Here is a 27,743-nt window from a genome sequence, read left to right as displayed (position 1 = left end):
ATCGAAATCGCAATAGAGTTGATAATTGACATCGATTATTGCAGTGACAGAGTTGATATTTAAAATATCCATCTACTAAAAGGGAATGCAAACTAATTTCCATGCTGTTAATAAACGTCTGTCTAATCTTGTATACCAAGAACTTCATATCTCATGGCCTGATGCAAAACCCATGTAATAGGATGAATCCTTACGTATCGAGCAATGACGAGTTGGTTAAACAGGATGGTCACAGGTGTTGTATTATCATAGTTTGCCGAGTATATCTGAAATAAGGAGTGGTAAAAAGGCATAACAATGCAAGATAAATCTGTTTCCCCCTCTCGATTACAGTCATCTTGAAAGATAAGCATGAACATAATAATAAAGAACGTGAAAATCAAGATGATCGCACAAGGCCAGATATCCATCGCCACAACGCTGATATTGCACTGTCTGTCATGAGTCTATTAAACAAATACCAAGTAGTAATTTGATTTGGGTAGGGCTAAAACTTCAAATTATGATATTGACATTCCATTGAGGGAACATATCTCTGGTTTGTAATATTACTGATGAATAGGACAATCAACAAGCTGTCAAAATCGGTGAGTTAAAACATAAATGGATCAATAAAATCTCCCAATATCAAATTCCCTGCATACTTACTTTTACCTCACCGCATTGTCCTTCCAATGCGAAAGTCCATTCGATGTCATCTAGTGAATAGGACACTTTTAACGACGTAATCCATTGTTGTAGATTATATCGTCCTTGTACGATGATACCAGTAATGGAAGAAGGTTTCCCAACATCAATCTGAATCAGTAATTCATTGATAAGGAAACATTAGCCAAAATGCATGCTAATATATCGATTCGAAGCAATACCCCTTTTTGACTGAGCGGGACATGGCTGAATCTATGGCGTCTAAAAAACGAGAGGTAGTTCGGGCCCCGGGGGGGGGGGGGGGCACTCGACCAAAAAAGTAGTGGGTATGTGCCGCGGGCGAGACAAAAAACGGAGGCCTTGGAGCGGGCTTATTGTAAAAAGGAGGGTCCTCGGAACGGGTTTTGGAACGACAAATGTTTGTGAAAACGGGGGTCCTTGGAACGGGACGCCTGCGTGTCGGATTGCGTATTCCGTCATCCCTATGGAACGGGCATATATACGTGCATGCAGCGGCGGCACGGGCGCCGGGTGCGCTAGCGCAGATGCGATGGTCGGACAGCGCTCTGCGGCCGCTTTTCACCAAAACTGCGGCTCGTTGTAGCAGATCAATACGGCCGGAACGGCGTAACGGAAAATATGCGAAGCTTTATAGCGGATTTCTTTCTTCTTTTTTTCTCGATAAGAAGAAAATGCTATGCTTTGGATCGGCTTTCTTTGTTCTTTTTTTCAATAAGACAAAAATGCTATGCCTTGGAACGGAAATTTGAGTGTAAAAATGGGGGTCCCCTCCGCGGCACATACCCACTATGCATTATATACTGAGTGGCCCCCCCCCCGGGGTTCGGGCAGGGTATGTTTGGTCCTTCCTGGTGACTGCCATACTTTTCCAGGACCACGGGAACGGACCTTCACGACGGGAAAGGGACTTTGGGCCCGTCGTAAAAGACTGTCCTGCAATGCAAGTTGTGTGACATGAGAATTTGTTTACCTTTCGCATCCACAACGGAAACATTCAATCTGCGGTACGCGTGTGCATGTTACGGTTTATTTCCGATTCGTCTAATGCCAATTCGTCCAATTGCCAACTCGTCTAATACCATTTGGTCTATCATCAGTTCGTCTACTCACCACATGGTCTACTTTTAGTTCGTCTAATGCCATTCCGTCCAATAGCCATTTAGTCCATAAACCATTTGGTCTAATTAAACTAAAGTGTTAATGCAAAATGAATGAAAAGAAACTGGTTATTAGACCAACCGGTTATTAGACGAAATGGTAATAGACGAAATGGTGACTAGACGAAGTGATGATTGGACCAAATAATTATTGGACCAATTGGTTCTTAGACGAAATGTTGATGGACGGAATGGCATGAATGTAGACCATGTGGTGAGTGGACAAGTAGGCAGTGGACGAATAAGCATTTACCCATGCTACTATGGTAACAGCCACATATCCGATTTAGGACCCCAGGGGGGTACTTACATTGACGAACGGATACCATGCGTGACCAAAGAAACACGTAAATGGATCTCTTTTTCAACATAGGGCACGTTACGTACGTAACGTAATAGTAAAAAACGCTAAAATAATGAATATTTTGCTTGGAAAGCTATATTTACGGTCCAGTTTGCGAGGGTATAGTATAAAGGTAGTACTTGTTGCACAAAAACTACGAGTTTGGTCCTGTGGGAGATGGGGCGGTCCCGGGAAACTTACTCATAACTTGTTTGTTTGTTTGCTTCTCTGATATAATAAACTCAAATGTGCATATATACACATACTAGAAAAAGGATTGCTACTAATGCTGGGGTTGTTAAACTATCGCTGCACTTGTTTAGGGGGTCAAAGTAAGGGAATACTTAATTTGGCAAGGGAACATTGGAAACTTTGTTTCCAATACTCGTTAAGGGTAATGTTTAACACGCCAATACTTGTTAAGGGGTGCATTTTCAGAACATGGAAAATACCTGTTTAGGGTGTTTATGGTGCTTTTCGAAACCCCATTTTCACTCATTGTATCCACCTCGTCCATGGAAGTGCCCCCCCCCCCCGGGTTGAGGACGAGTTTCCAAAGCCACATTTGGCTCCTAGCACTCGAGGTAGCCGCCCGGGGCCGGGGGGGGGGGGGGGGGCACTTCCATTGACCTTGCATACCAGGCGCGACCATGCACCAAAGAACGCGTAAAAAAGATCTCTTTTTCAAGATTGGGCATGTTAAGTAGGTAACGTAATAAGGGTGTCAACAACGCTAAGAAAGCTACGTGTTTATGGTCAAGTTTGCGAGGGTATAAAAAAGAGTAAAATGCTTTATAAAGGATGTACTTTTTGCCCCAACACTACGTGTTTAGGGTCTGATTTGAACGAGGTGTGGGAGGTGAAGCGGTACAACCAAATGTACCCAGGTAACAAGCCAACGTTGGCTCCACGTTGGAAACTTGAAAGTCGTTGGACGTTGGAAAAACTTGATGGATTAACGTTGAATCGACGTTGGAAACTAGTTTGATGGAAAGATGATGGACAATCAACAATGACACGACGTTGGCAACGTTGGAAACTTGTTAGTTGGAGAGTTGTTGGACAGTCGACAATGTCACAACGTTGGAAACACGTTTGATTGGATAGTTGTTGAACAGCCAGCAAAGGCACAACGTTGGCAACGTTGGAAACTAGTTCGCTGGAAAGTTGTTGAATAACCGACAATGGCACAACGTCGACAAAGTTGGAAACTAGTTTGTTGGAGATTTGTTGGACGGTCGACAATGGCACAACAATGGAGACTAGTAAGTTGGAGAGTTGTTGGACAGTCGACAATGTCTCAACGTTGGAGACACGTTTGATTGGATAGTTGTTGACAGCCAGCAAAGGTACAACGTTGGCAACGTTGGAATCTAGTTCGCTGGAAAGTTGTTGAACAATCAACAATGACACGACGTTGGCAACGTTGAAAACTTGTTAGTTGGAGAGTTGTTGGACAGTCGACAATTGCACAACGATGGAAACTAGTAGGTTGGAGATAAGTTGGATAGTCGACGATGACACAAGGTTGGCAACGTTGGAAACTAGTTCGATGGAAAGTTGTTGAACAACCAACTATGGCACAACGTTGTCAAAGCTAGAAACTAGTTCGATGGAGATTTGTTGGATAGTCGACGATGGCACAACGTTGGAAACTGGTAGATTGGAGATTAGTTAGATAGTATACAATGACACAACGTTGATAAAGCTGGAAACTAGTTAGATGGGAGGTTGTTGAACAACTGACACTGGCACAACGTTGGAAACTGGTAGATTGGAGATCAGTAGGATAGTCGACGATGACACAACGTTGGCAACGTTGGAAAGTTGTTGAACAACAGACAATGGCACAACATTGGAAACTAGTGTGTTGGAGATTTGCTGGACAGCCAACAACGTCACAACGTTGGAAACGCGTGTTTGATTGGATAGGTGTTGAACAGCCAACAAAGGCACAGCGTTGACTACGTCGGAAACTAGTTCGATGGAGAGTTGCTGAACAACCGACAAAGGAACAACGTTGGAAACTATTTTCTTGGAGATTTGTTGGACAGTCGACAATGGCACAACGTTGACAAAGGAGTGGAAACTAGTTTGACGGAGAGTTGTTGAACAACGGACAATGGCACAACGTGGACAGCGTAATTGGAATAGTTTATTGGAGAGTTGTTGACAGTTAACATTGACACAATGTTGGAAACTATAGTTTGTTGGATATTTGTTTGACAGTCAACATAATATCCCGGCATAATATACACAGTGTTGAGAACGTTAGAAACTGGTTCATTGGAGAATTGATAATGATATACAGACGACTACTCGCATAATTATTAATGGGGCCAAGGGGGGGGGTCGATCAAGTAAGTTTGCTTGTCTATCCATGTCACCCTTGGTATCCCCCAGCAATAAGGGGAAAAGAAATCGAGAGAGAAGGAAAATAATGGGAAGGGAAAGAGGAACTAAAACTAAGTCTAAGGGGAAAACAAAAATAAAGATGGGGTAGAATAGAGAGGCTGCATCCCAGGACCAAAATCCAATTGAAACCAGTTGGATTTCCAACTGGTTTCAATTGGTTTCAACTGGTTTCAATTGGTTTTAACTGGAATATAACAATTTCCAATTGAAACCAATTGAAACCAGTTGGGCAACTGGAAATCCTAACTGGAACCAGTTGGGTAACTGGAAATGACTTCCAACTGGAAATGATTTCTAACTGGAACCAGTTGGGTAACTGGAAATCCTAACTGGAACCAGTTGGGTAACTGGATATGACTTCTAACTGGAAATGATTTCTAACTAGAACCAGTTGGGTAACTGGAAATCCTAACTGGAACCAGTTGCATGGGTAACTGGAAATGACTTCCAACTGGAAATGATTTCTAACTGGAACCAGTTGGGTAACTGGAAATCCTAACTGGAACCAGTTGGGTAACTGGAAATGACTTCTAACTGGAAATGATTTCTAACTGGAACCAGTTGGGTAACTGGAAATCCTAACTGGAACCAGTTGGGTAACTGGAAATGACTTCTAATTGGAAATTATTTCTAACTGGAACCAGTTGGGTAACTGGAAATCCTAACTGGAACCAGTTGGGTAACTGGAAATGACTTCCAACTGGAAATGATTTCTAACTGGAACCAGTTGGGTAACTGGAAATCCTAACTGGAACCAATTGGGTAAATGGAGATGACTTCTAACTGGAAAGGTGATTAACTGGAAATTAATTCTAATTGGATCCTGTTGGGTAACTGGAAATCCTAACTGGATCCAGTTGGGTAACTGGAAATGACTTCCAATTGGTATCCAATTGGAAATTTTCCAGTTACCCAACTGATTCCAATTGAAACCAGTTAATTTGCATATTATCTGCCAGTGTGCACAGATTAATGTTTTATGTGATTCATCATCATTTAAAATGTATCTATTTAATTCTTTTCTAATTCAAGTACCATACTTGTTTCAGATAAGTGTTTAGAATGCTTAGCAGTGAAAACCATGTTCATAAATGTTATAGATTATAATTAAAACAGATTATAAGATAATTAGTACACCACTAACTGTTACCAAATTACATCAAATACAAATACATATATTTGAAGATCTTTCATATAAATTTATATACATTAAGAATGTCTATTTTATCAATGCCCTTTACATTGGTATTAATAAACATATAGCACTGCTTCTTTGATGGCATGAGCAATATAGTTAGTGCAAATTCTAATTAATTTGTAACTAATTAAGTCATTCCAACTGGAATTCCAATTGGATCCAGTTGGAAACCAATTAGTTTCAACTGGTTTTAATAGGGAAATTGGAACAACTGGAACCAATTGAAACCAGTTGCCATCTAGTTGCTTAATTGGTTTCAACTGGAACCAATTGAAACCAATTGCCAACTGGTTCCAGTTGCCCAATTGGTTTTAACTGGAACCAGTTGGCAACTGGTTTCAATTGGTTCCAGTTGTTCCAATTTCCCTATTGAAACCAGTTGGCCAACTGGTTTCAATTGGTTTTGCTCTAATTGGTTTCAACTGGATTTTGGTCCTGGGATGCACCGGGGGATGCAAATGTGTCGATTAATATAGAAAATAAAGGAGAAAAACAAGAAAAAAAATGTAGTTCAAGACCAGAATTTCCAGAAACGCCCTCGTCCTTTGCAGCTGGCTCGGCCTTTCACAGTAAGTACGAGATAATTCATAGGCCTACCGTCACATAACTAGAAGAAATTGAAGAAGGAAATACAAGCATCAAATGTGCCTATTTAAAAATACCATACTATTCTGATGCGCAGAATTAGTCTCGACGTCGGACTCCTTCTGTCATGTCTGTGTAGTCTGCTTCCTTCAATTTTGAACTTGAAGAATCTGGTAGAATTTGGACTGGATAGTGGATATAGACAATTGAATTCCAGAATATCTAGTGATCTGGAACAGTACTTATAAGCTGCATATTTAGGACCTACAATCTACAGTGGAATTTTCTTTGCACTTGCAGATAATCGGTAACTGCAACCATTGATCCCCTCCGAAAGATCCCGGAGTCAGCTTCTGTGCGCGTACAGTCCGACGCTACTATATTCGTGTAAGTAGTAGTAAAGTAGTAATTGACACCAGTCACTGCACAGTATAACATACTAACTAACCTCGTAATTAGCTTGTGTGAGTGACTAATATAATACTAACCTCGCAATACGTGTGAGTGGGAACGAGTATGCGATACCAAGGGCAAGGCAACAGTCATTGGGTGATTTCAATAATTTCAAGTACAGCTAGTGTTGAAATCTGGTGTTGGAGTTGTGACAACACCGTACTTGAATCAGGCTGGTGTTGAGATTGACCTTGGAAAATATGGTGTATTTCCGGCAGTTTGTGTTGAAGGCTGGTGTTGATTGTCATCTGCTGAACCCAACACTGCACTGTGGCTGCATGGTGTTGATGATCTACAAGCAATTTCCCCATTCAGCAACACCGGCCCCCAGGGATTGGGAGAATCGTGATTTAAAGTTCAGTGTTGGTGTTGATGAACTGTAGCTCACGAACAGGGGGCGAACACGACGAACCATCTCCGTAAAATTATCTTTTACATTTAAGATGAGAGCAAATCATTAGAGTTTTAATACATTTCAATGAAAAATAATATTACGCTTGGTGTTGGAGCTCAGTTCAGCAGCCCTTTCACGCTCTCAACACCGTACACCGTACTTGAAATCACCCAATGACTTGCTACCTGGCATTCCTGCCTTATTTATTATACGCTGCCTTGAATTGACCTGGTCGGTCCTGCCTGGCCTAGCCTGGACCGAGTGTTTTCCAACTGCAGTCAAACCTGTAGTTGCTATGTGAGGCATGCTACACTTGACGCTGAAATATCATTTAATAATTATGGCACGAGCGAGACTGGGCCATGGCCATGCATATTGAGATATCAGTTGACTTCTATCTTAATAAAAAAGAGGCACTCTTTAGTTACAGTAGGCAGTAGTTACGTTACTCTGAGTGAGGCCAAGTTACGCGACCTTCCTTTTAGATTTTGTAAATACTGAGAGACTGCAATTACACATGTGAGTTTTTGTGATAAATAAATATCGCACGTAATTCTCTTGATTCCTCTTAATTATGTGAAGAGACTTGTAACAGAAAGAATGAAAAGAAATAAATAGCTGTAATAATAGTTGTAATGTTTTTTGATAGAATCATGAACAGGTTACACATGATGATGGCACAGTGTTGAAAACTGTTTGATGGAGATGGTGCATCGTTGGATTTGTTTAAAATTAGACCAACAAAGAATCAACGTTACAATATACAAATAGCGAATAGGCATGAGTGCGATGGTGCGAGATTTCGCATGAGGTGAAAGAAAGATGCTCTATTCAACTCGGCGTGATTTCTTTCACCGAATGCGAAATCTCGCACCATTGCACGAATAAGAATATTCGCTATTTGTGTTGTACAACGCCTCGAAATTTAGCGAAAATATGAAAAAACAAAGAGTTTATCCCTATAGTAATCTATGAAAAGGGAGCAAAAATACCGAAAGCAGAAAGCAAAATCCCACAAGCGCACATGACCTTGGGCAGCCTTGCGCATTTAGCCAGCTGGCTTATACGCGTATTGTTCATTTTTACCGAGCGCAATGAATCAAATCGTATTGTGACGTCACCTCCTAAAGTCGTGCAACGGTACACTTTGGACGGTACATTTTGGATGGTACGTCTTTTGTGCAACGGTACGAATGTTTGACATTCAGCCTCCCATTTGCTCGCGTACAACAAGCTAAGTAGGCGTTGTACAATAAACAAATATATCAGGCTTTGAGAAAGTATAGTGGAATTATTTATCCGAGGTTGGTCTGGCAATTACTATTTTTCCCCGAGGGGCGAAGCCCCGAGGGAAATAGTTTTGCCAGTCCAACCGAGGATTAATAATTCCCACTATTCTTTCGAATGAAACGCCTGATATATTTGCTTTATATCCTACTTTTAATAATTTATAACCAAAATCTATGCGCTGAGCTTGCAAAGTCCTGTTACTTGCGTTGAATTACCTACCGTTTCTCCGAGCCATGCACCGCGCTCAGCGGAACGAAGATTAGTGCCTGCGCTGACGCATCGCGCTGGACTTGGCCGGGAGAGAGAGCGCGCTAGCCGGTGCGCCGAGATATCCAGTTTTGTGAAATAATGACGTCAGAATATTGGTATATCCAAAAATATATCGAGGTCTGACGTCACGCAACATCATAGTTGAAATATATTCGGTCACATGATGCTACTTGAACCAATCACTATACAGGATTTACTCAATGTAGGGTATAACAACATTTAACCGATATTAGACAAACATTGAATCAACGTTTACGCTAACATTGGACTAAAGTTGAATCAACTTTCCATCAACATTGGACCAACATTATACCAACGTTGGATCAACGTCACCCAACGTTGGACCAACATTGGACCAACGCTGCCAAACCTGCCTCATCTGGACAATGATTATGCACTCATGAATATTCATTACATCAGTAAATGACCAAAATTTTAGGTAATATTGCTATAATAATTAGAGTATTTATGTTTATTCAATATTTCCACCATGAAAAGGTTCAGAAAAGTATGTGGCTCCATTACCATATCATTTATAATCAAAACATATTATTCTAAGTGAAATATTCAAGGTTAAGTGTGGAAAATGATATTAACTGTATTCTGCCAAGTATAGCAAAGTTGCTCTATATATAGGAGTCAATGACAGGATACAGTGGATAGGTGTAGGATGATAGGAATAGGATTTAGGATTAGGATGTAGGATTTTAGGATAGGATAAGACATGATGATAAAGATTAGAGTGAAGAGTTGTAATGGTGGACTTCACCTTGAAACCAATTAATGTTTTGTTAATTACTGCCATACGTTGGAATAACGTTGGAGCAATGTTGGAGCAACGTTGTGACAACGTTGTAACAATGTTGGAGCAATGTTGCCAGACAACGTTGGAGCATTGTTGCTGGACAGCGTTGAACCAACGTTGTAAGGCGTGTTGTCAAAAGTGTGCGTGCGTCTTTACCTTTATATTCTACGGCGAACCCGCTGAGCGTGCCATTGTCCATTTTTCTTTCCTACGGGTCAGTGCTCTTGCCATTCAAGACGCCAGCGTGCCCTTTTGCAGCGAAAACGGAAGCGTTCGCTTTTATCTTTTCTTCTGACATGCTTCGGTTGGCTCTCCGATAATATGTTTTTGCATTAGCGCCCTCTATGTTCACGATATCGGCGTTTTAGGCAAACTATTGAACGCCCGATCTCTAGTCACTGATCTGAATATCATTGTGTCCTTGTATCGGTGTGCCTAGTCCATTGGGGGTACATTTTCCAAAGTTACGCTTTCACAATTTCTTTTTATAGTTTTTCGTTTCAGGTTTCAGTAGTGACAAAGTTCAATTAGATTTAGATTTGATTTTTTTAAATAGAACGAGTTGCTTTATTTTGAAGAATATACCGTTAAGACACTGACTTTCTAAAAGTAAATGTTCAGGCGCGGGTAAGATTTTTTTTCATCACACTGAGCCCACACAGTCAGCATTGTCGGGTGAAAAGGAAAAATATGGAATTGTCCTTAACTTCTTTGTAAACGAAATGCAAAACCCTTTGCAAAAGATGCAATATAAATCATACCTGGGTCCCAAAATGATGGCATTTAAATATCTACATTGAAACGCTATACTGTGACAAAAAATAATAAACTCATAAAATGCAAGCGTTTTTGTGGGAAAATGGACAAGGGCATCGTTGAAATTCATATTTGAGCTAAACATAGGCCTATATCTAATTTAGCCAAAGTGCACAACAATTTTACTCTTATTATACATTATGTTTAAACATTAACATGCTAGAAACTTATATATTCACACATAATACAGATGTCGTGCAAAACAAACGGATAAAATATCATTAATTTGAAGTTTTAAAAATTAAATTGGATGCTCAAGCAGTCATATCGGTCATTGTTGATTAAATGCACAATTCTTGAATTTCATTGCCCGAAATTTAGAACAAAAAGTATTTTCGTTACTTTGTAAGACCATTACAAACATCTTTACTTTCAAACGAAATCAAAAGCACTTAACAATTTAGTATAAAAATTATCAAATTTGAGGTAGTCTTGACCATGAATTGAGTTGAATGTTTATAAAGGAATTATAGCGTATTTTAATGAATCCCATTCTAAAATTTGAATGACCGATGTCTCCGGGGAAAAAATATCGCGTGAATTAAAATGCAAATTAACACATTTAAGTGACTCTGACATGAAATTGGACATGAAAACCTATATTATCTTTTTACCTGGGATCCGTCTTTATTCTCTTATCAATTTCCCCTGTGATCTAGAGTACTAAGTGACCAAGTGTTCTTGATTACCATCCAGCAGACACAGAACCGAAGGGGGTCTGGGCTGAAGCCTCCACACTCTTTTTCCTCCAAATAGCGTACAAAATGTAAAAAGTACCATGATTTTATGCATGGTGATCCCCTTCAAAACCGTTCGGCGGTTGGGGAAGGCTTAATTATTTCTTTCAATTTTTCAGTTCTACTCACAATATTTAATTTTGTCAACTTAATTTTAATAGCTTCTTTTTTTTTTCATCTTACTTCATTTCTTCCTTTGAATTTTTATAAACCTTTTCTATACTTATTTTTTTAACCTTCACGTTTGACTTATACAGTAGTGCATATTGCCGTTGAATTCTTCTTCCTATCAAATATCTGAATTTATCTGCAATATGTGTGTGTCAAATTATTGCAAATTAGATTCCCAGTGTCTAAGGTAAACATAATTTACCGACGTAAAGTTTGTAATACGAAAGCCTCTTTGGCCTAGTTTCCCTTCCAACTTTGTACTTCACCTCTTAATCGTATAGCTGTATTCTGTATAGCTTGCAAATTTAAATACTTTTACACACAAAAAAAAATCAATAAACGTTCAGGAAATGGTAATGCCTCGGTCACATTTGCTCTCCGGCGGCCGTACGGCGAGTCGAAAACAGCCGTTTTATTCATTTTTATTCAAACCACCTATATTTAGCTGGTACAAAAACTGTTGAAACGACTGTTTTCGACTCGCCGTACGGCCGCCGTAGAACAAATGTGACCGAGGTATTAGGCATACTAGATCAAGAAGGATGGAGTGTATGCTGGCGCAGATCCTGCCGAATTAACACAATACAATCTAATAGGCGCCGTATTTATTTTGAACAATAGTTGGCCTCTCAAAAGTATTGTGGTCTATTCTGTGACCTCTACTATTGTAAGCGCTTTGGGCCTAATGGGAAAAGCGCAGTACAAATAATAAGTAATAATAATAATACTAAAATAAGTCAGTGGGTCTATATTCTGCACCTGGAGGGTACAGTAGTGATACCGGGGGGGGGGGGGGGGGGTGTCATCCGGCCCTTGCGCCCTCCCCCTTTGAGAGCCATTATCAATTGCTAATGTAAATGTGCCATTTTTACACAAGTGTGCCCCCCTTTGAAACTCACAGCATGTATTTTAATGAGGATATGTCGTTCATGCACACGTGAGGACCTTCACTTTCGCCTGGTAAACACCCCTTTTCCAAATATATTTGATTATTAAAATGCACGGATAGATGATAGGCAAATAATATAACTCGAATGTTAATATTAAGAGTAGACCTATAAGGAGGGAAGTTACATGGTTAATTAAAAATATGTTGATAAAATATCAGTGGAACGTTATGTTATAATTTGCTGCGCCAAACAGGTTTTATATAATATTGCTCTTTATAAAGACAAGTATTAAACTACATTAAATGTCGAAATGCTGAGATGTATAATGGAAACCATATTAAAATACACATTACGAAAAGAACCAAAATCAAGGCTCTAGTATGGGGACAAAACGAGAACAAGAAAACTACCCATTTGATGCTCATTTTAATTCCCCGAAAGCCGGACGTTGAAAATGACCTGGGCCAGTGCATTGCTAGCTGTATTTAATGGGAGAGCTCGGCTTACCCCATTGTCAAGGTAGATTTAAATTACCCCATTCTTGATTGGGGAGATTACCCTATTGTTGAACATAGAGGTGGTCTGACTGGTGGCGGATTTCAATAGAAGGATGACCCCTTGATTGGTGGGGGTATTTCAATGGGAGATTACCACTTTGTCAGCGCGGGTGACTGTCTTAATACTTTGATGTGTCCCCGATGTGTCTTTTAATCGAACACCGTGTTTGCAACTAATCCCAATTAATAAGACTATTTGGCATCAAAATGAAAGTCTAACTTCCATCCTTTTCATAGATTTCGTTTGAAAATACTTACAGTGTACGTTTATAAGGTAAACTTGAAATATGAGAAGGCGCTTTATAATATGTAAACCAAATATGATTTGTTCATAAGTATCTTTATAATAAATGTTTTCAAAATCGAGTTTCATAGAACAGATGTATAATACTCGATTTAATAACAACCATAATATTTCAAAGTCATCGAGAGGGTAAGTATCAGACTAAATAATGCAAGCGTGATTTGTTCAGGCGCTGGTAAGATTTTTCTTTTCAATCCCACTGAGCCTGATCTCTTTTTTTTTCATACAAAAGCCGGGATAGACATGTGGTTAAATTGGATTCGTGCTTTCGGGAAAACAGTATTTATTTACGAGCAAGAACATTGAAGTGTTCAGTGTTGGCACCGGTTGGCACCACTGCGATGAAGTTAATTCGAATTGTGTTTTTGAACAGGATCAAAATAGTAGAAGTAAAAACGTTAAGCTTATTATATATATATGTATTAATCATTCGGATTTATGCATTATTCTGAACTACACGTGTCTATAATTGAATGATTTATATGTATTCAATCAGTGGCAGATTTTCAGGTGGGGGCACATTTTCCCTTGAAAACTTTTTAGACAAAAAAGTTGTCACTAAAATAGGGCATTTTGACCCGTTTAAAACGTGACGTTAAAAAATTAAGGTCTTTACTTGTGTTTGAACAACATATTCATATTACAGATATTTGCTGTGACTCTCAAAAAGTGAGTACACTTGCAGGGGCGGAACCAGCCTTCGCCAAAGGGGGGGGGGGTCTTTTTAACCACATACCCCCGATCAGCCGCTCAAATATGATTTTTGTTTGTTTAAATGAATGTAAAATAATCTCATAAGCCTTATCTAAATAGTGCGAGCGCGAAGCTCGAGCTATTGTTTAAATTATTATTCCATGTATTTTGTCCTAAAATGGCATTCTGGCAATGCTTGTGATCCTAAACGAGATGAGTAAATTTAATATACGCTTTGATCATTCTGATAAAAAAAAGATATGTTAACGGCTGATTGCAGTTAGCCATGAAGACGTTACATATTTCAACAGTCAAATAACGCGAGCGCGAAGCGCGAGCTAAAAATTTTGACCTTTCTACTTGAAGAATTGAAATTCTAAGCAATTTTTGTAATCATGAAAAAGTTGAATATATAACAAAGCAATTGATGCGAGCGCGAAGCGCAAGCGGAAAATTCGAGATTTGTAGGAAAATTGTGAGTGGATATGGATCACAGTTAAAAAGGAGCTGATATGTTTCATTATTATTACTTTGAGTTTGACATACATGTAGGACCGGGACATTCTAAGAACATTATTCTATCGTATGAAAATTATGACTGTCTTCCTATTTCTCTTCCTATCAATGCGCTAGATGGAACTTGTCGATATTCCATTTTGAAAAAGGAACAATTTAAAGCGCTTTTGTAATAATGAATAAGATGCATGAGTTAATATATTTTTAACAATCAATGTGCGCGCATATCGCCAGCCGAAAATTGTTGATAAACTGTCATAAAATGGAGATTTTAAGTAGTTTGTTATAGAATTAATATTTAAATTTTTATAACTCACCAATCAAAATGCAAGCATGCAGCGCTAGCTGATACGTTTTTACAATCTGACATGAATAGGGATATTTTTATAAGTATATGGAATACAGGAAAATAATAAGTACCTGGAAATCAAATTTTGTGAGCGCGCAGCGCAAGCAGAAAATGTTTATATTCAGACAATAAAAAAGAAATTTTTACAGAACACTTTTTTAAAATGAAAGTTCAATTTCCGAGCTGAAATATGTTATGTATATTGACTTCAAAATTTGATATTTAAAGTTCCATATAGGTAAACTACCTAAAAGGTAATGCAAGCGCAAAGCACGAGCGAAAATTTTATATAATGACATGAAAGATTTTTTTTTATTGTTTTCGAAGTCTTCCCCTCATCTTATTTATTCACTCGTTTTCCTCCTCTCATGTTTACCATTTTTTCTCCCCTCTTTTCCCTTTTTTGGTCTTTCTTTCCCCCTTTTTTTGCTCCGCCAATAGGGGGAGGAGGGAGGGCGGACCCCTTGCCCCACCCCTGGATCCAACTCTGGAACAATCTACCAAAAAGTATTAAACAAGCAGATTCAAGAGAGAAATTCAAATCCGTGTTAAAACCTTTTTTGTTAAATATAGCTTTCCCTCCGCATGTGAAGCCCCTCAATTGTTTACAGCCTACTGTGAACTGTACAACTACTTTATTTTTGGTGAAATTCCTTCTCTCTCTATATTTTTTCCTTAGCGTTTAGATAAATGTTTTGTTCTAAGTGGTATACAAATAATGTAAATTAGTGGCGTGCATTTCCCGATCTCCGTATCGAAATCAATATTAATGAGAGCGCGCAATTTCATTGTTTTCGCTCTAATGGGGGAGGGGAGGGGGAGAGGGTCAGTGTTCAATCAAGCAAAAGACGTAGGCCTATATGTGCATAAGTCCATGTCATTGGTGTAATGATAAAGATGATGAATCTGATGAATTCTGTTTGTCGACGTTATAATAAAGTTAATACAATCAATATGATTCAGGCGTAAACCGCTTTAACTGCATGGTATCATGCATCTAGAAATCGAAATAGCCGATGTATTCAAAACGTACGTAGCCGGGATGGCATGCAGTTCGGATGTTACAGTACTCTAACATTAGAATAATCTCGTATTTGTATTACAAATGTCAATTTTGCGAAAATGCACACAAATTCATAACTTGATAGACTCTGGGGGATGATGTCGATATAAAAATCGCATCGACCTCGATATGCAAGCATGTTTGATACTGCGTCGGACTTGACAACCCGCAAAATCTTTTCCAAAATTAGATGAAGGCCATCCATTCTCATTCTTTTTAATCTAAATATAATCTATGTATTTCAGGATAATGATATGAAAACCTTTTATAACAAACATGATAAAGGAAAAGCGCGTCTCAAGTTATACATGGTTCATTGCCGCAAAATATACCAATCATCTTCATTTGTTATCATTTAATCATCAACATTATCACTGATATTATTATTCGTATTATCATGTCCGTTAATATCACTTCAAAGTTATAATTATCATTATATCATCATCACTGTTATCATCATCACCATCATCATTCATTCAGTATCTATTTCCAATCGTTCTCCAATATCAATTTTATATTTTATATAATTAAGAATATATGAAAGGTAATAGTAATGATAATGGTGATGCTGGTAATCATGAACATTAGATCCGTTTTGTGAGATAATTTATGCGATTTTACACGCTAATCGCTACTCGATGATGGTGAAAGAAAGAAGTCGGGACGGTAGTTACTGTATACACGTACTTTATTACACTATAGTACAAAAGATTCCCCATCGGACGGGCCAACGGTCTTTTGAAATAGGTTTATCTATTGAAATTATGACAATAATCACGACAGCGGATATGGGGAACTATTCTCTGAGCGCCTCTCCCATTCATTGTTGTATGTGGCGAACCCGCTGAGCATGCCATTGTCAATGATTCTCTACACGGGTGAGTGATCTTGCTTTTTCATGATCATAGGCCTGGGCAATGACTAAGAACAGTTCGATGAGTATCAATGCCAAGTAATCCTGAAAGGTCAATAATGTTAAATTCTCTTGCTGGAGAAGACTATATCATGGCCCTATTTGCTTTTGCTGTAGGCCAGTTGTGTACAACCTGATATAGATGATAAATAATAATTATCTTTCATCTATTTTAGAGTAATGATCTAATGTTAATATCATTCTACATAATCACCCTGAAGCTTACGGCCCCATATCTTCACCCGTGAAGTATTGAAATTTGAAGTTTAAATTATTGAACATCATGGCATCCTAGTATTGTACTGATTTTTACCATCACTGCAATATAGATAAAAACATAGAGTTAATTCTACTCACATTGATTTTACTTTAGAACAAATTCAACCCCCCCCCTTCACTTCCCGCTACAACCTTTCTTTCATTCCCTTTCATTATTTCCTTACAAAAAATGATCCTAATTTCAATAACTATGATAATGACATAGATGATTTGCTGTTGACGATAATGATGCTGCTGATGATAGTGATGATAATCAAAACTGATGATGATGATGGTGGTGGTGGCGGTGATGGTGAATGTGGTAGTGGTAGCCTTGGTGATTATGACAAATACAAATACTGAAAGTTACGAAAGTCACACATTCAATGAATAATACCTAGAAACATACTTTTAGATGAAATAAAAATCACACACAATTTGTGCAACTTGTAAGCCTCCCATTTAGTTTATTCTTATTTTTTTAACTGAATTGTGTCCGCTTATATTCCTTCTTGATGATGATTTAAAGCTTTTAAGTTTATAATTATATTGGTAAATCCCGGTCAGAAAAGTTCATGTCACCATTCCATTCCTGAGTACTATATAATATCAAGGAGATGATATCTCCTTGATTATATGAGCATGGCCCCAAAGTGATTGTGATGTGATAGGTATGAAATCAAATGTGTTTTATTGGAAAATTTAGCCCTTTTCACACATTCTTTTTTTTCCAGCGATTTGGCGACCGATCAAAATGTCTGTGTATTTTGAATTGGAAACCATCTATCGGGACAGACTTCAAGATGTAGGTCTGAATAACATTGCAACATACTTCGTTTGGTGCTCAAAAGGTTATTTCTAAAATAGAACATCATCGAGAAATGGTGCTTGATTCATGACATCTGAAGAAAAAAATCCGATGACCACTGCACTTTTGTAAATATTTTAAAATGCTTGTTAATACTCGACAAAATTCAAAAGACAAAATTACGTATTATTTACCAAAGTTAATCGAAGAGTTTTAACATGACAATTAAAACAATAAATTAAACACTACCCATGCAGAGAACGATCGAGATGAGAATAAAAACTTGATCAGATGATGTAATATACTGATAAGCTTTTTCTTTATCTTCCTTTTTCCTCTTCGTATTCTTCCTCATCTCTCATTATTATTCTCATCCCTTTTTACTGCTCCCCCATTCTACATGTACGTCTGCTTCTCCTTGGTAATTCTTCTTCTCCTCCTCCTTCTCCCACCTCACCGATTTATGAAGATAAAATTATAATGAAATAATAGAAATGTTTATGAAGATAATACTTATAATAGAGAAATGAGGATGATTGCGATTGTAACAGCGGTGATGACGATATCGATAATTATGAGAGGTCATAGACCATGTACAGCACAAAGTATCAGACGCAATTTCAAATATGATTACATGACGATTTCGATACGAAATATTAATCATAAATCTAGATCTAGTACATTAATATACACTTATTTTTGTAGAATAATGAAATCGCCGCTCAATATCGATAATTCTGATGATGACTAAAACAGAAAAGCATACGTGGGACAGTGTATTATAATATTGCCTCGAAAAATACCTGAAACTTGATGGAATTCCGTGCTTATATCGCTCATTTCTCAGCACGATTTTCTTTCACAGGGCTATTTGGCAAATATTTTTCATTTATACAAACAAACACTCCGTTGGTAAATTTCATTGGATTCTGATCGAACTAATTTTCAGATCGTTACCACATTTGGTATTCATCTTCAATTCCGAACATTACGTTTAATACGTTAAACCAATTAAATGAAGTTACATACTTTAGTCTGTTATAAGTTGTTTATATGTACTCTCATACCCCGAGAGGGGATCGATGGGGTAAATAAAATGTAAATCTAAATCAGGGGCGGATCCAGCCTCCGCCACTGCATGTCTTCCCCTCTGTTCCCCTTTCACTCTTTCCCTTTTTCCCCTTTATTTCTCCCCCCCCCCATCGTCCACCAGATCTCTCTTCTTCTTTCCCCTTATTTTCTGTCTCTATCCATTTCCATATTCCAATTTGTCCCCCCTCTCCCGTTGATTCGATCCTAAATTTCTCCCCCTCTCAAATTTCCAATTTTTTTTTCTCTTTCAACTGTTTTTCCTCCATATTTTTTTCACCCTTCCTCTTCCTCCATCCCAATGTTTTTTTCTTATTTTCTCTCTGTTTCCCCTTCCTTTCCTCTCCCTATCCTTAGTTTTCTTCTTCCTCGTTTCATCTTCTCTTTTGGTCCCGCTTCTTTAAAACAAGGAGATAAAGAAAATTAAGAGACAATAATTATGTTATCCTGGGGAAATGGTTGCCCGTCCAAAAATTGAACAAACTATTTTTAACAGTTTCTAATAAATCTTTGATCTATCTATGCCTTATAGTGCCAAGCTGTTCCGGTCATATTCATTTTATCTTTCCATTTCCTTCGCTTTATTTATTTATTTTATTTTTTTTTTTTTTTGGGGGGGGGGCTCCCGACACTTGTTTCAGATGCGAGTAATAATAAATATTCCAAGTTGACGTGAATTGTACGAATGGCTTGGGCCTACGAAACGAAAATGTGTGGAATCTTATTTTCCCACCTAAAACATCATGAATTGACCCTCTTCCAATGCGAAAAAGGAGGTTTTCATGGTTATTGCAGCAAATTCGAAAGATCAGTAACGATTTATGACACGTGCGTGATTTTTTTATTAAGCTACTGTGGCTTTATGAATGCACCCGAACTTCCATTATAGATGCGAACCATAGTTCAGAACAGTGACCCGAACTCTCCGATCCGACAATAAATATGAAGGCACGCCTTTGTTTTGGTCGTAGAGGGAGCTATTTAGAATAGATTCTCCGGTTTTTCGACAGAAATTAAGACTTGCAGGAAAGACGAACAAAAGAACGGTGGCATCAATGGGCCTTTGATGGCGGCCGTTCCTTTGAAGAGAAGGGAACGTTGGGCAGGAAAGCCGAAGCGAAAACCCGGATGCAGTAAAGACGGTATAGAACGGTGCATGGACTTTTGACAAGCTCCCTAAACATAGTTGGACTGACGATGTATGCAAGTGCACGTCCATCGCTGCTTCAACGTTGCCCATCAACGCTGCAGCAATGCTGTTATTGATGACTCAGCCGACATTATACCAACGTTGGAGCATTGATGGTGGACAACGTTGAACTGACGTTGGAAATGTTGTTGGTCTGACGATGTATGGACGTGCACTTCTATCGATGATGCAACGTTGCTTACCAACGTTGTAGCAATGTTGTATTTGACTATTTAGCCAACATTGGATCAACGTTGCCAGACAACGTTGAAACATTGTTGCTGGACAACGTTGAACTGACGTTGGAAATGTTGTTGGTCTGACGATGTATGCGCGTGCACTTCTATCGATGATGCAACGTTGGCCTGCCAACGTTGAGGCAACGTTGGGAAAAAATTTCCCAACGTTGATCCAACGTTGGTCCAACGCTGTATTGTTACCTGGGTAAGTAAAGGTAAAGCCGACGTCTGCGATCAATATCGCTTTACTTGTTTAGGTGGTCAATTCAGGAAATAATTGTCAAGGGTGCCGATTTGATGCCAATACTTGTAAAAGGGATGCTCCAGGCTGAAAACAATATGATTTTAACAGATATAGAAAAATCAGACAAACGAAACACTGAAAATTCGATCAAACTCGCACAAGGAATAACATAGCTATGGCATTTTAAGATTTGCATTATTCCAGCGAAACAGTTCTAGGCATGTCTTCATGAATATTCAATGAGCAAAGTGATGATGTCATATCCCCGCTTGTTCGTTTGTATCTTATTATATGAAAATAGGTTTATTCAAAAAATTTCTACCATAAACTAAAATAATTGGATTGAAAACTGATTAAGTGCATGAGTTATTTATTGATGCAACTTATTTCATTATAATGGAGACACATCATGGACACAAAGTCATGTATGAGAAATGGAAAAATCATGATTTCTTGTAATAACATAAGAAAAGGGAAAGTGGGGATGTGACATCATCAGCCCATCTAATGAATATTCATAACGACTTGCACATACTACTGTTTTACGCAAATTACTTCGTTATTTGCTACCCAGTTATGATGAAATTTGCAGCATTTTGCTTTGTGAATTTTACTCTTATTTATTTAGGTATAAATATCTTCAGCCCGGAGCATCCCTTTAAGGGTAGGGTTTCACACGCCGATATGTTAATAAGGGGTGCATTTTCAGAATATGGAAAATACTTGCTTAGGGTACGTGCTTTTTGAAATCCAATGGTCGCGCCTGGTATCCACTCGTTAATGAGAGTGCCCCCCCCCCCGGAATTTGAAATCTAATCCCCCATTTCGGGGAAAGTGAAACATAATGCTCATGGGGTATATGTCCTTCACATTGTGTGCGAGATTGCTTTCCGTTTGTGTAGGAGGAGCCAGAAAAAGAAAAAACCCGGATCATTTTCAGACAGTTTTTGCTGTGCAATATCAACGCATGCGAAATGGTTAGCTGGAGAGCTGAATACGACCAACGGATTTAATTACCAGTGATTAACCAATAATCAACGTTAGATGCAATATTCATTCGATGGACTGTATTGATATAATTATACCTAAACCTTAATTCAGTAAGTTTTTTTCTCATTTAATAAGTACTCGATTTGTTTGAAAAAAAAACACTTTCTTATCCATGTCATAATACACCATGTACATATAGGCCTGATATATCCAGCCCAGCGACCGGAGCCCCGGGAGCGATCAGGCGGGCATGTTGTGATGAGCGGTCGGACGTACGTGAAAGCACTGGATTTTCTCGTCTTACAACTGTACAACTTGCGAATAGCATGCATGGTGTTTTGTACATGCACAGCGCTAGCGTGCACTGTACCTACTCTACCGCGATCCCGTTCCACAGTCCCCATTTTTTCACACCACCCGGTATACCTTTAGTTCCAAAGTTAGTTCTTTATAGTCCGGGAGCAAGGACCTGTGAAAAATGAGTTCGTACAACCCACACCACAGAAAAGTTTTTATACCATAGGTAGTTAGTATAGACCCTCTAGATCACTGCTAGGTATAGGTAGTAGTCTCAAATTGTGGTATCACTTTTTTACTACCGTTGAATTTAAAGAGCAATGTAAAATAGCAAAAACTGGAGAAAAAAAAAATCAATAACTTTTAAGGGGAAGGTGAAATGTAACTTGCCATATCTCCGCTTTTATATGTCATAAATTCGTCATTCATGTATCAAAATGTTGCTGGATGACAGCTCTAACGTTACAGCAACATTCACAAGTGAAATTGAGATATCGAACCTTCAAAATAGGAATACACTAATGGCCAGTGTCCATTTCCATCTCAAGTAGAAATGAAAAAATTGAGAGGATAAATTGATTTTTGTGTTTAAATATGTGGCGCTTTATAAAACTATACTTGGATTAATATGCGTTATTCATAACACAATTAAGATTTTAAAACATTTTCAGATATGTTCTAACTAGCCTGCGGGCTACTATTTACAATCTTGCAATGCCGTTAGTTTGGGATCCAACGCTGCTTAAGTTAATTAGAATTACTTTTTACTGGTCCGAATAACTAAAGTGGTTCTTAATAAAAAGATCCCATTTTGCGTCAATATATCAATCCCGTTTTCTTATCAGAATATCAACAAAGTTCAGCTCGCACTACGCGCGCGCATCACTTGATCAATGATACACGTTTCCTCTTAATGATTTCATACCAAGAGTCATAAAAATACTCCTTATCTGGTCAGTATAATAAAGTATTTACCTCGCGCGTCTCGCTCGCATTATTCTTTTAGGCAATTATGGAAAAGATAGATTTAATTTTCACACACTAAAAGGCACTCAATCTGAATACACAAATAACACATAAAACATAATAATTATTATTCTTACCAGGTAATCAATACAAATGGGTAAGTTTATAATGAAACAATTACACATCTAATATTCCTTTCCAATATGCAAATACATCATTGAACAAATGCTAGCCAAAGTAAAGTTTAATGAGGATGAGGAAGAAATTAATGTCATATACTGTAATTATTTATATGTTAAAAAAAATACATCATATACTCTTTGTAAAATAGGTCCTTGAAAATTAAATGTATATGATGGTAGGAAGATCAGTTCCCAAGACATTATCAAATGTCACTGTATAGTCTGGAGGGGGTTGGGTTAAGGCTCATAAAGTGACGTTGATTGTTGAATCAAGCGTCGGTTCTGAATGTATTGATAATATTTATTGATTAATTAATCTTTGATTCAATTTAGTTATTACTCACCTTGACCCATTTATCTCCATCATTATTCGTTGCAAGCCATGCAGCATTATTATGTATAGTCACTCCTCCATTTAATCTCCCAGCTGGTGGAATAAAGTCTTCGCTGTACGACGATGAAGCGGTAAGACTAGAGTCTGGGATTCGTCCATCTTCTACTCCCATTTTATCCCCTCTCAGAGAATGTGAACATCCAGATTCACCCACATTCATACCAGCTGAATATGCATGAAAATTGTGTGAAAAGGCTTGTTCGTAAAACGTAAGAAAAAACAATGGATACTTTTTTTTGCACGTGACACGGAAGTACGTCTTGAAAGGTTACGTGCACAACAATGACATGTTGTCAATATTCGATCTCAATAATTAAAATGAATATTCTACATGGCACATGGCCTTACTTAGATACAATTTTGTTGATAAAATAGCAAGGAAGTAAATGTAGTGTCCCCATCAATCTCACCTAATAATTCATTGATAGGTCCGTAGCCCGTAAGCTCTAATCTGAGTGCTGCGTAATCTTTCTTCGTCTTTGGATGGATACGAAAATATCGGCAAACTATCGGTGTAAAGAAGGTGTGGACTACATAACTATTTTGGTCGTAGTTACCTGTGAAAACCTGACAGAGAATATCAATATGACACTACAATGAATATGATTTGGAGTGATGGTCAAAACAGGGAAGTGTGAGTTTACTATTTTCGTGGTCAAAGACAGGGTTAATTGGCCTCAATTACAAGGTAATGGATCAATTACGTAATTAATTACATGTTTTTGAGTAATTGCAATTGAAGTTTTGAAAGGGAAAGTAATAGTATTTGAAAAATATAATTGCCTTCAATTACTGTCAATTACTTTGAATTAGATTCAATTACTTTACAATAAATGTACTTAATCTATAATCTAATTTCATGCCCTTCTTCATGTCAATTGCTTCAGAATTAAAGAGACTAACAGGTAGAATCCGTGCTCTTAAACCTAAACCTTCATCTTGCCAGTTTCTTTGTAACTTAGAATTATGTTGAAATAGGTGGTACTATGTAATAAAAATTGGTTTCATTTATGACTTTTCTAGAAAGTAATTGAAATCGTAATTGTAATTGACAAAAGTAATTGGTAATTGTCATTGAAAAAAAAAGTATTTGCATTTGATTATTTCTTCAATTACATAATTGTAATTGAAGAAAGTAACTGAGCCCAACCCTGATCAAAGATTACGAGCCCATCAATTGGTAGACCTGTAATACTCTGGTAACTTGTAGTGAAGCGAATTACAGGATATTCAAAATATATTACAGCAACAACTAAAGGCTTGAAGAGTACATGTTCATTGCATTGCTATATACCTGAGATGTGATGCTGCTTGACCTTAATGGTTCTGGTAATTGCTCTAGCGATAACAGTTTTGTCAAGTTCTTGCTAAAACAAAATGTTTGCAATTTTTTTTTTTTCAAATCAGTGAGTGAAAATGAATTGCTCTAAATCGTTGGGAATATAAAATGAAACAGTAATTGTGGTAATAATAATTTAAGTCCAGTGGTCATCAAGAAAGCGATCATATTCATTTTGCATCCACTATGTCACACTTTAAATGTACTGCTCTAGTTCCTTCTAAATTGTACATTTCACAAGTCAAATACAAAGGTGATTTACATGTTTTTTAATTATCGATCCATTTCATAATTACCATACTTTTCAACGATTTTAGGATTCTTTTAATCATTTGCATAATTTACTTAGCTACAAATCTCTTATAAGTGATGCGCAATTTGGATTTTTTTTAAATCGTTTCCACAAAATGGAACCTTATTAACTTGCATGGTTATATTATCAATTCATTGAATAGGAAACTTTACATAATCGGAATATGTTTTATATCTAAGTAGGGCGTTCGACTGTAAAGACTATTACAATTTTATTGAAATGGGAGACACACAACATCAGAAACTCCCCTGAAGATTCTTTGGGGGAACTTACTTCTGATGTAGAACCTCATCAAATCTTCCAATTCGAAAGAGTGATTTCATATTGATTTTCAATGTGATAAAACATAAAGTGGAATGCGGTTTCAAATCATTGACAAGGGCTAGTTATAAAATGCCGCGTAAGTTCTGCGTAATGTAAATTTCTATGGGCAACCGTAAGTGCCAACAATTAAATGACCGGGTAGGGTAGGTGGAGTGGCAGTGGCGTACCTAGGATTTTCCGCAGGGGGGGCAAAACCGTCCGCCAAAAAATTTGACAAGCAAAAAAAAAAAAAAAAAAAAAAAAAAAAAAAGGTCTTCGGTCACAAATAAAGGTTTTCGTACCAGAAAAAAATTGACAAGCAAAAAAAAAAAAAAAAAAAAAAAAAAAAAAAAAAAAAAGGTCTTCAAGCTCGTCAGGGGGGCATTCAAGGTCTTAAAGCTCGTCAGGGGGGGGCAAAAAAGGTTTTTCAAGCCCGTCAGGGGGGGCAAAGAGACGTTTTTGCATGGGTTGTGACTCGTCAGGGGGGGCAGAGTGCCCCCCCTGCCCACCCCCGTAGGTACGCTAGTGTGGAGTGGGTTAGGGTTCGTACAAAGTACAAAGCTACCAAGAAATTAAACAAGTGATAGAGATCCATTAAAGATAAGATACTATTATATTGAAAATATTTTAATCATAGTAAGATTAGATACTCCATTCAAAAGTTACGTGTTTTTTTGTCCTTTTACTGAATTAATGAATTGCTGAATGCCAGCACGCGAATTGATAATATTCATTAGCTTGTGGGAGGATATCTAATGTCACTCATTTCCAACCCAGAACCCAAACCTCTTCCTTAAAAAAAAATAACCAGAACTGCGCCTGCTTTTAAGCCGCTCCGGTGTTGATTTAACACCAACCCGGAATCTATATATGTCCACACCTGAGAAGTATTGAACCAACACCAGTTTTGAATCAAACCGATGCTGTTTTAATACTAATTGGTGTTGTATAAACACCTTTCTGGTGTTAGACCAAAACGAAACTGGTGTTGTTTAACACTTCTCTGGTGTGGACATATATAGATTCCGGGCTGGTGTTAAACCAACACCGGAGTTTTTGCAGTGTAACTCATTTTCTCTTCAGAATTTGTTTTGGTCACCCACAAAAGAACCATCAATTGATATTATCATTTTCAGAAATTCACATTAATCTCTTATTGAGTGCGTTAATTAAAGTGAAAAAGTGGAAGGTTATAAAAGGTTTGGTGTTTACCTTGACTGAATTTGTAACGATATCTTTGTAGTAGGTCCAGGATGTTCCTCCTTCACTGAAGGACACAGTGTATGACGTCATCCACTGTTCAGCATTTGACATGCCTTGTGTTGTGATAGCAGTGATGACAAATGTTGAATTGAAAGTAATCTGAAGCCAGGGGTTAACGTCACTATTACTAGGGACCCAGGCAGAAGGACCATTCAGGCGCAATTTCGAGCTATCAACGAGGTAACTGAATTCACTTGAAACTGTAATAGCATCGTCAGGAATTTTACCGCTTTCGAGACCGACAGGACTACCTGATGGTGCGCTGCATGAACGCACTGTCGAAAATAGGGAAACAAATAATTATCTTATTTGTCATAATTGGAATTAATTTGAATAAAAGGGGAAAATACAAACATCACGTACCTTGTGAAAGGTGAGAGCTACATCAATGGAAAATTCTATATGAACTTTTTATAAATAAATGAAGACATTACATTTTTTTATTTGCTACTCTGCCTTTACAAAGTAAACACCATGCTGCTTTTAAAGTATTTCACATTTGTACTGCAATCAAACTTTGTTTTCCAACATAATGCGAAGAAAGTTTTATGTTTCATACAAATGAACATAATTTGGAGTGGGTGGCGGCATTGGTTTCCTTATTTGATTACGGACCAGGCTAACCTTATGACACTTCTGTCAAATTCAGTCAACCTTAAAATTCCATAATATTCGTATAGTACATCATATTATAAGGAAATTTTCAGCGTTATATTTTTTTGTTCAAATCAATTTTAGAATGCCTACATGTGACGTCTTAGTTTATTATTGATTGTATTACAAGGGTACTAAATAGTTAGGCACTCAAATCTTTCCCTTGATAAAATCTTTTCCCCCGTCTTGTTTCCCTTGTCCCCTCCCCGCTTTTTTTCATTATTTGAAAAATCATAGGGGGCGGTCTCCCCTGCACCCCAGCCACCCGCCTCCTGTCTCTATCGCAAACAGTCTATATCTTCTTTTATCAATTCATCTACCTCTCAACATAATATTTCAAGACAACGCTGAAGACGCGTCCCTGCAACAGATGATTTATAAACTTTAAGTTTAGGAGCAGTTGAACATTCAATGTGATACGCCACAGGAGACTGATCCTTGATTTGGACAATAGTCTGTTTATAAAGTGGGCGCTTCATTGTGAAGTAATCATTCTTAAATCAAATAAAATTATTATCATTATTAAGTTTTTTATAAACACTCACATGTACAGCAAATAATACCAATGCTATTGTCCAAAGTAATTGCTGACACTGTTCCTTCGTACCAGCCGTTAGTAGGGTCCAT

General features: G+C 37.8%; 1 protein-coding gene across 1 annotated transcript; it reads right to left on the bottom strand.

Annotated features, from left to right (window-relative positions):
- Positions 1 to 122: 122 nt before the first annotated feature.
- On the bottom strand, positions 123 to 27,743 carry LOC129276315 (lactadherin-like). The gene is made up of 6 exons (XM_064095903.1): positions 27,680 to 27,743; positions 26,412 to 26,737; positions 23,655 to 23,811; positions 23,195 to 23,409; positions 649 to 798; positions 123 to 266 (listed from the first exon to the last, which is right to left on the bottom strand). The coding sequence occupies exons 1-6, from the start codon at positions 27,741 to 27,743 to the stop codon at positions 123 to 125; spliced, it is 1,056 nt and encodes a 351-aa protein (XP_063951973.1).

This window comes from Lytechinus pictus, chromosome 2 (assembly GCF_037042905.1).
Source record: "Lytechinus pictus isolate F3 Inbred chromosome 2, Lp3.0, whole genome shotgun sequence".
Lineage (NCBI taxonomy): Eukaryota > Metazoa > Echinodermata > Echinoidea > Temnopleuroida > Toxopneustidae > Lytechinus > Lytechinus pictus.
Note: the sequence above shows the minus strand (reverse complement) of the source record. Positions and strands in the feature narration are given on the sequence as shown.